The sequence below is a fragment of the Corticium candelabrum genome, chromosome 10, assembly GCF_963422355.1.
Source record: "Corticium candelabrum chromosome 10, ooCorCand1.1, whole genome shotgun sequence".
In the NCBI taxonomy this organism is placed as follows: Eukaryota; Metazoa; Porifera; class Homoscleromorpha; order Homosclerophorida; family Plakinidae; genus Corticium; species Corticium candelabrum.
The window spans coordinates 7,970,270-7,980,269 of NC_085094.1; the positions used below are offsets into that span (position 1 = coordinate 7,970,270).

The 10,000-nt window shown below is 45.3% G+C and overlaps 1 protein-coding gene across 2 annotated transcripts in view; it reads left to right on the forward strand.

The window, feature by feature from the left end:
- LOC134185934 (dedicator of cytokinesis protein 7-like) overlaps positions 1-10,000 on the forward strand; it is a 37,351-nt gene that overhangs the window by 13,994 nt on the left and 13,357 nt on the right. For both annotated transcript variants that reach the window (XM_062653822.1, XM_062653823.1), the window contains exons 20-26: positions 268-507; positions 990-1,132; positions 2,393-2,488; positions 4,516-4,656; positions 4,757-4,870; positions 5,575-5,888; positions 6,338-6,677. In XM_062653822.1, the coding sequence (XP_062509806.1) occupies positions 268-507; positions 990-1,132; positions 2,393-2,488; positions 4,516-4,656; positions 4,757-4,870; positions 5,575-5,888; positions 6,338-6,677 (1,388 nt within the window). The remainder of the gene's footprint in view (positions 1-267; positions 508-989; positions 1,133-2,392; positions 2,489-4,515; positions 4,657-4,756; positions 4,871-5,574; positions 5,889-6,337; positions 6,678-10,000) is intronic.

Below are 10,000 nucleotides of genomic sequence, written 5' to 3' on the forward strand. Positions count from 1 at the left end.
CTTAGCTAAATGCAGCTCTCGTCCAAGTGTGATCTCATTTACTCATTTTAGGATTGTTACCATGGAGGGCTATCTTCGTTGTCTGGAAATATTTAATATCAATATTAATATAAATAAAATATATTGTTAATATTAATGATATGCTGCAGTGGTGTGGTTAGTGATTGCCTGGTTACCGGCTGCCATAATTTTCTGACTAGAACTCTGTGCAGCAGCAGCAGTAGCAGCAGCAATGACAGTAACAGTCTATGGTTGTGTTGTATGTAGCGGGTGTCAAGGTCAGTGAGGCTGTGTTCGAGAGTCTGACGGACATCGCCAATCGTCTGCATCATCTTCTGGCCGATCACTGCGATTTGAGTGGCCGCAATATTCTGCTCGCTCAGTTTGTGCAGTACATCTTCCAGCATCCGCAAGTTGCATTGGACAAGGCAAGCACAGAGGCCGGACACGAAACTTCGGAGGCGACTCAATCAAACAAAACAAAGGGATTGAGTAACAGCAATCCAGGTTTGCTACTTGTTGTGTGTGGTTACTGCTTACTATTTAGCTTCATTTCTTTGCTTACTCTGTTTGTCTGCTGCTTGATTTTTATTTCTGTAGCGATTGTTGTTGTGTGTTATACATTACATCTTACATCGTGAGTATTATCTTATAGAGTCATTACTAACTAATGGTGTTTTTCTTGTGTTTTTAACTTGTCTTTTTGTATTTCCCTTTTTTTAGACGTAGACTTGTTTGCTAAACTAGGTAATTGACTACTTGCATGCTTGTGTGTGTGTGTGTGTGTGTGTGTGTGTGTGTGTGTGTGTGTGTGTGTGTGTGTGTGTGTGTGTGTCACTGTGTGTGTGCATGTGTGTGTGTGTGTGTGTGTGTGTGTGTGTGTGTGTGTGTGTGTGTGTGTGCATCCATTCATCAAACAGATGCATTGGTATGCATTGTTTGTCAACAAGTTGTTTTTATTTACTACTCTGTCTTACGTTTTTCTCTAGATCTTACGACTGGAGAATCTGATTTGAGTTTCACACGTAATACAGAAAAGAGAGCGACGTTCTCAACATCTCCAGGCACTAAACGTTCACTGAAATTGTCTCTTACAACAGATAAACCACCGTCTCCGCAGCCAGCTCAGATGGTAAAGCAACCAGTCCGTATGAATTTACAAAATTTATTTGAATCTTACAGTAACAGAAACTGCTTGTGGTTGTAAACGTCTTACAGTTGCTAAGGCTCAAACAGTTTGTAAGCATTGCATTGCATGTATGTACAGTGTGTGTGTGTGTGTGTGTGTGTGTGTGTGTGTGTGTGTGTGTGTGTGTGTGTCTGTGTCTGTGTCTGTGTGTGTGTGTGTGTGTGTGTGTGTGTGTGTGTGTGTGTGCATGCATGTGTGCATGCGTGTGTGCATGTGTGTGTGTGTGTGTGTGTGTGTGTGTGTGTGTGTGTGTGAGTGTGTGTGAGTGTATACTATGTATGTATGTATGTATGTATAGATCAGAGATACACATGCATTGAGCATAAGGGCAGATCTAGAGCTTTTCCTGACTAAGTATTCATAGACTCCTCGTTTCAAAATTTCTCTGCCATGTCTTGTATGTGTTTGGACGTTTTCCCGAAATCTCTTCTAAACGGCATTTATTCACTCTCCACCAATACCATGACATTCTACAATGTCTGTAGAGACTGTGCGATGTATTCGACAACAAGCCGAAGGCATTCCTTTTGTACAGTGAGTGGCATGTACAGTGTTCCCCCACATTGTTTTAAAAGGGGTGCATTAATATTAATGATGATTAATATTATTAGCTATTAAATTTAGCAAGTTGAGCGTAGGTCTCATCTGTATTGTAAGTAACGCAGTTACAGTCGGAGTCTATAGTACACATGTTAAGTCTTAAAATCCTTCTATTTTTATTGCTGACCAACTAACTTTACTGCTCTTTTGAAGTCAAAGTTGCATGAGGAAGGCCTTTATTAGCTAAGGGGCACAGTGCCCCACATCCCCCCTCCGGGGAAACCCTGCATGTAGCATGCTTTAGACCTGGACAAATATGTTGTGTTGGCTTCTACTACCGTTACGCATGTACAGCATGGCCAGACTGTGAGCCTGCTTATTCAGAAATCCTGACTATGTTCTGGAATGTCTGGAACGTAGCCTAAATCCACCCATGGAGCAGTAGCAGGCTGTAAAGCAAAACAAGACGTTTTAAGTTAACTGAACTAAACTATGATGATGGGTTGAGTTGTGATACATCACTTGATAAGAAACAGAGTATAGAGTACAAGGAATGTTGTTATCATTAGTTTATTGTATTTTTTCTAACAACGAAGCAGCTGAGTTGACACACCATTGATTATGCATTATTGGTTGCTTGATTGTATGTGTTTGACTCTGTAGCTTGTTCATGAGGAATTGGCAGCTCAGTGGGTGGCATGTCGATCGTCCGTTAAAGAGAAGACAATGGCTCATGGATGGTTCTTTTTTGATGTCATTGTAAGTGTATGTATATGTTTCGATGTTTCGTATTGTTTCATTTCTTCATCAAATTGCTGCAACCTGTTAGTTGTTCCTGGGCTACCATGTGCTCGGTGTACGACAAATCGGTTGCCCAGGACAACCAGAAATATGTTGAGATCCACAAGTGTGTCGAAGGGACAACTTCAAGTGCCACCGCCAAGTTGACCCGTTTCTGGTTGTTGAAGCAGTACACGCTCACAGCCACGTTTTGGTGCTGTAGTTAGGCCGCACTACAATATTCACTCAGTGCGGGCGTCTGCTAGCGTGATAGATGAATGTCGGTCGACGGATATAGCACAATTCCGAATAGATGTGACAGTCATAATCGTCACAACATGATTGTACAATACATTCTGTACGTTGCTGCACTAAGGTTATGGATTATGGGCAACCAGAGTAATGACCAGGCAACTAAAGCCTAGTTCACAATACACCTCACGTCGCGTTGCGTCAAAGGATGTTGTTTCCGACGCGACACAACGTGTTGGCCTCCTTTGACGTGACACGAGACGACACGACGTGAAGTGTATAGTGAACCAGGCTTAAGACTTTGACGTGTGGTTACCAAGGGACTACACGTACTTAAGCCCTGTCCACACTAGACCAGAATGGATTGCGATTTGGATCTGGATAGCGAGCGTCCACACTGCACTTTGAAAACGCTACCTTCGCCTCATTTTTGGTATCACGTGACTGATGACCGATGTGTACGTGTGGCTTATTTGCTTGTGGAAAGCATTGACACAGCCATGTAAGGTGAGCGAGAACAAAGACGAGTGAGGAGGACTAGATGTTTTGGCTACACGCTTAGTGTACGTGGAGGTAACGCCCACTATTTCTAATTGAATTCAACCACCATGCGATGTGGATTGGATTTACCGATCGCGATCCAGTTGCAAGTGTGGACAGGGCTTTAGAGATGGGACGATTTGTCATGCACTGTGCCCACATGTTGGTTGCCCAGGAAAATGTTACATTGTGTCACTATGGTTGCCGGTCATAAAAATACAGAAGCTTTGTAATTATCTTATTATAATTAATTAATTAATTATTTATTTATTATTTATTTATTTATTATTTAATTAAAATAGACCAGTATTGTAATTGATGCTGAGAACATGGACGGTATTAGAATGTTTCACTTCTGGTGATCTCTTAGTAGACACAAAGAAATGACGCAATACAACAACACCAGATCATTAGGAGTAAACAATAGCACATTTTGTCAACAACATTACAAAAACTATCAGATCTATGTTGCCAGAACAGTGTATAGTTGTCTCAGGCTACCAGCAAATGCATTTTTGGTTGCCTGTCTAACAGGGGTAGCCAACTGGTGCTATGGTGCCACAGGTGGTACCAGAGGCTGGTCTTGGGCACCAAGTGATCAAAGATATGGCATCAACACTTGCAGCTACTCAAGCAAATGGTGACATCACGACTGTAATTGAACACAAGACATCATGATCGAATGTACCATGATGATACATACATACATAACTCGTTGAGTATTTATGTATGTATGTATGTACGTATGTATGTATAAATGTATGTATGTATAAATGTATGTATGTATAAATGTATGTATGTACGTGTGTATGTATAATGTATGTGTGTACGTACATGTGTAGATAGGTAGGTAGGTAGCTTCAAATCATTCTTGCCCAGGTGTGTCTATGTGGGCGTGTCATTTCCGTTGGACACCAGGATGCATTCCTGATGTCACACAAAAGCTCCAGCCTTATCCCAACTTGACCACTTCTGGTATAATCTTTGTGGTTGTCCTGAGCACCTGGGACTACCAATTTGACGAACACTGGAACTTATTATTACTCCCACATCCACGATTGTCAAGATCTAGATGATTAACATACATGCACATATGGCTAGCAAGATCAGTTAACAACTGTTGTCCAGTCAGTAATGAACTTGCATAAATTGCAGTGAATTTGATGTATTGGAGCTGAAGATTGTGACTGTTGTGTAATCGTTTGAATGTGTAGGTTAAGAGTGTTGCTCAGTATCTCCACAAGGCTGGTCGTCTGGGTCACGTCAAGAAGCCCAGGCTGTCGTCCGATTTTCATGACAATATCAGTAAAATCGTGAAACTTATGTCGCAGGAAATTGTCAAGAAACACATCAAGGTCTGTGATATGGTGCAGTTGTAGCAGCTCTCTTGTGTTGGACATGACTTTAGCAGTTTGTGCTGTTGATTTCAAATTTAACTTTGTTTAATGTTTGCAGGAGTCGAAACTTGCAAGACATCTCAATACTAGTTTGGCTTTCTTTGTGCACGATGCTTTGTCGCTCATGGACAGAGGATATGTGTTTGATTTGATGCGGATTTATCTGAGACAAGTAAGTTGTACTGTAGGTTAGGAAGATTGAGCTGCTTTGTGCTTTGTGTGTGTGTGTGTGTGTGTGTGTGTGTGTGTGTGTGTGTGTGTGTGTGTGTCCATGTGTGTGTGTGTGTGTGTGTGTGTGTGTGTGTGTGTGTGTGTGTGTGTGTGTGTGTGTGTGTTCATGTGTGTGTGTGTGTTCATGTGTGTGTGTGTGTGTTCATGTGTGTGTGTGTGTGTGTGTGTGTGTGTGTGTGTGTGTCTGTGTGTGTGTGTGTCTGTGTGTGTGTGTGTGTGTGTGTGTGTGTGTGTGTGTGTGTGTGTGTGTGTGTTCATGTGTGTGTGTGTGTGTTCATGTGTGTGTGTGTGTGTGTTCATGTGTGTCCGTGTGTGTGTGTGTGTGTGTGTGTGTGTGTGTGTGTGTGTGTCTGTGTGTGTGTGTGTGTGTGCCCTGTGTCACTGTAAGTGTGTGTGTGTGTGCCCTGTGTCACTGTAAGTGTGTCTGTGTGTGCCCTGTGTCACTGTAAGTGTGTGTGTCACTGTGTGTGTGTGTGTGTGTCTGTCTGTCTGTCTGTCTGTCTGTCTGTCTGTCTGTCTGTTTGTCTGTCTGTCTGTTTGTCTGTCTGTTTGTTTGTTTGTCTGTCTGTGTGTGCATGTGCACAAGCATGCATGGGCACACGTTTGCTATCCAAGTTCGTTTTTAATCAATTAATTGCTCTATAGATCTCTGCTGCTGTTGCCGACTTTAATTTGCGTGAATTCAAACTGGAACTGTTCAGGATTGTTTGTAATCATGAACATTTTGTTACTCTCAACTTGCCACTTGATATCAACCTTTCCCTGGATCTCATCACTAGTCCTACGTTTCCATCGCCTCCGTTGTCACCATTGCAACCATTAGTGTCATACAAATTGTCACACGGAAGCACCGTTTCTACGCAGCAGCAAAATATGGCTGAGCTGACACGAGAATATCGACAGCAGCATTTCCTAGTCGGTCTTGTGCTTACTGAGCTCGCAAAAGTTTTTGAAAACCAGTAAGTATGTACGTCAAGTGGCATCGTTGTATAATGTTGGTGTAAAACTGCATTCCTTCAATACAATTATTGAATGGGCTAATGTATTGGAGAATGCATTTATCCAATACATTAGCGTAATGAATTGAAAAATTAAATTAAATAATACTATTTTCTTGAAACGATGCATATCGTGTGTGTGTGTGTGTGCACGTATAAACGTGTGTGTGTGTGCGTGTGTGTGTGTGTGCACATGTAAACGTGTGTGTGTGTGTGTGTGCACGTGTAAACGTGTGTGTGTGTGCATGCGTGTGTGTGTGTGTGTGCATGCGTGTGTGTGTGTGTGTGTGTGTGTGTGTGTGTGTGTGTGTGTGTGTGTGTGTGTGTGTGTGTGTGTAAACAACAAGAGGAACCACCAATCAGCACAACATTGCAGGATAAAGACACTTAATTAAGTTGTGTATGTTTAGAGGAGACAGGAAGCCATCAATTCAGCGTCAGGCTATCAGTCTGGTACGAGACCTCATGGCTCGTCACGATTTCGACATCCGATACACAGACGTCACGCGTAAAGCTCGTGTTGCTTCTCTCTACTTTCCTCTTCTGGGAATCGTCATGGATTCGTGGCAGTGGTTATACAAGGGCAGCGATTCCAGTGATTCATGGTCGGTGTTTAGTCAGTATGGCCCTTTGGTCAGTGAATCAGAAGGCAACGGAACTCTTCAGAGCTACAATACTACTAACACTGCCAATCGATTTCAGTCCGTATCAGAGACGCCTCAACAATCTAGTGGAACAGGAACTTTGAAGGTAATGTTGTCGTATTTTATTTGATTGCTGTGCAATATTATCACATCAGAAATTTACTGTAATGTATGGTAGTCAAGACAAACTACTAGGGGGAAGGCTGTGTAGATTACATTGCAGCAGATGTAGCTCTAGAAAAATTGATAGTGGCAGATCCAGGAAGAGGGCACAATGGGCCCCCTCCTCCTCCTCTGCCTCCCATTGTTTTCTATCTCCCTCCATCGCTCTCTATCCTCTTTCCCTCGACCCCCTTCATCCCTCCCGTCTCCCCTCCTGCCCGTCCCACTCCCCTCCTGCCCGTCCCACTCCCCTCCTGCCCGTCCCATCTCCCCTCCAGCTCGTCCCATTCCCCTCCAGCTCCCTTCCCCTCTTCCCTTCTCCTCTCTACTCTCCCCTCTTCTCTCCCCTCTTCTCTCCCCTCCTCTCTCTCCCCTCTTCTCTCCCCTCCTCTTCTCTCCCTCCTCTTCTCTCCCTCCTCTTCTCTCCTCCTCTTCTCTCCCTCCTCTTCTCTCCCTCCTCTTCTCTCCCTCCTCTTCTCTCCTCCTCTTCTCTCTCCCTCCTCTTCTCTCCCTCCTCTTTCTCTCCCTCCTCTTCTCTCCCTCCTCTTCTCTCCCCTTTCTCCTCTTCTCTCCCCTTTCTCCTCTTCTCTCCCCCCTCCTCTCTCCCCTCCTCCTCTCTCCCCTCCTCCTCTCTCCCCTCCTCCTCTCTCCCTCCTCCTCTCTCCCCTCCTCCTCTCTCCCTCCTCCTCTCTCCCCTCCTCCTCTCTCCCCTCCTCCTCTCTCCCTCCTCCTCTCTCCCTCCTCCTCCCTCCTCTCTCCCCTCCCTCCTCTCTCCCCTCCTCCTCTCTCCCCTCCTCCCTCTCCCCTCCTCCTCTCTCCCCTCCTCACTCTCCCCTCCTCCTCTCTCCCCTCCTCCTCTCTCCCCTCCTCCTCTCTCCCCTCCTCCTCTCTCCCCTCCTCCTCTCTCCCCTCCCTCTCTCCCCTCCTCCTCTCTCCCCTCCTCCTCTCTCCCCTCCTCCTCTCTCCCCTCCTCCTCTCTCCCCTCCTCCTCTCTCCCCTCCTCCTCTCTCCCCTCCTCCTCTCTCCCCTCCTCCTCTCTCCCCTCCTCCTCTCTCCCCTCCTCCTCTCTCCCCTCCTCCTCTCTCCCCTCCTCCTCTCTCCCTCCTCCTCTCTCCCCTCCTCCTCTCTCCCCTCCTCCTCTCTCCCCTCCTCCTCTCTCCCCCTCCTCTCTCTCTCCCCCTCCTCTCTCTCTCCCCCTCCTCTCTCTTTTCCTCTCTCTCCCCTCCTCTCCCCTCCTCTCTCTCCCCTCCTCTCTCTCCCCTCCTCTCTCTCTCTCCCCTCCTCTCTCTCCCCTCCTCTCTCTCCCCTCCTCTCTCTCCCCTCCTCTCTCTCCCCTCCTCTCTCCCCTCCTCCTCTGTCCCCTCCTCTCTCTCCTCCTCTGTCCCCTCCTCTCTCTCCTCCTCTCTCTCCTCCTCTCTCTCCTCCTCTCTCTCCTCCTCTCTCTCCTCCTCTCTTCCCTCCTCTCCCCCCTCCTCTCTCCACTCCTCTCTCCCGTCCTCCCCTCCTTCCCTCTCCCCTCCTCCCCTCTCTCTTCTCTCCCCTTCTCCCCTCTCTCTCCTCCCCTCTCTCTCCTCCCCTCTCTCTCCTCCCCTCCTCCTCTCCTCTCTCCCCTCTCACCTCTCATCTCACCCCTCCTTTTCCCCCTCCTCTCATCTCTCTTTTCTGACCTCTCCTTTCTCACTCTTTTCTCTCTTCTCACTTCTCCCTTCTCTTCTCTCTTTCCCTCTCTCCCCTATTCCCCTCTCTCCCCTCTCCCCCTCTTCTCTCTCTCCCCTTTCCCCTCTCTCCCTCTCCCTTCTCTCCCTCTCTCCTCTCTCCCGCTCCCCACTCTCCTCCTCTGCCTTCTCCACGGCCCCATTGCTGGTTGCTGTTAACTTGCCAGAGTGTAAGACATTGAGTCGTTACTTGCAATGGTGCAAATGGTGATCGGATATACAAGGCTGATGACTGATTTGATATCAATAATATTATTCTCTTAATCTGATGGAATCTGCACGTGTGACGTAAGACTCCTGGGGGAGTTCAGCTGAAAGATGTCTGAAGTAAGGCATGTCGTACATTTAAGAAACTGAAACTTCAAAGGATCTAGTGTTGCTTACATGATGGTCATGATCTCATTGATCAGGCCGTTCTGCAAACTGGGTGTGTGTGGTTTTGCTGTGGGCGTGGTTGAGCCCTCCCTATCAAAATTCTGGATCCGCACCTGAGTCGGTCACTTTCAGTATTTTGTCAAAATATTTTAGTAGCCGGTGACTCTACTTGATTTATGATGACTGCTATACAGTACAGGGTGCTCATACACCAAAGAACATGTTGTTACAGAAGTCAGACTAGCAATGTACTTAACTCATCAGTCCTAGTCCAACACAATTAGGTAGACATGTGAACATGTATTGAGTACATGTAGTCCAGTAGTCCAGTAGTCCAGTAGTTTAGTGGTCCAGTAGTTCAATAATTCAGTAGTTCAGTAGTTCAGTAATTTAGTAATTCAGTAGTACAGTAATTCAGTAATTCAGTAGTACAGTAGTAATTCAGTAGTCCAGTAATTCAGTAGTCCAGTAGTCCAGTAGTTTAGTAGTCCAGTAGTTCAATAATTCAGTAGTCCAGTAGTTCAGTAATTCAGTAATTCAGTAATACAGTAGTAATTCAGTAGTCCAGTAGTCCAGTAATTCAGTAGTCCAGTAGTCCAGTAATTCAGTAGTTTGAACAGCATGCTCTGCTTATGTTGCACACTTAAGGTACTTTCTTAGGGTCCGTTCATAAATTTTCATATTTTTTATAAATCCGGATTCGGGACGAATTGCTGTTGACCCACCCACCCTTCGCGGATTCCGTCCCTAAATAATACAACTTGACATGCCATTTTTACATTTTAAACAGAGTCAACTGGGACATGATGGCACAATGTGAAAAACAGTTATTTGTTTGATTGAGTTCTAATCAAATTGCTGGTGTGAACATTGCAATGTATAGTGTTCAAGTCTCCTGGACTGCATTGTATATACCAGTGGCAAATACTACTTTTAGTAGTCTGAAGGTGACAAGGATGTCATTGAATTTCGTATTTTTAAGAATTTGAATTTAGGGCTTAGGCCACACAGTTTTATTTCTATGTTTCTCCTCGCCTTAGTGCACAGAAATCGGAAAAAAACAAAAATCCGAAAAAGAAATTGTCTGAAGGAACAGGGTAAGCAGGTTGTAAGTGGCTTCAGTAAGAATTCATCTACTAGCCTATCATCACTAACATGCAGTCAAACATTCTCTGAC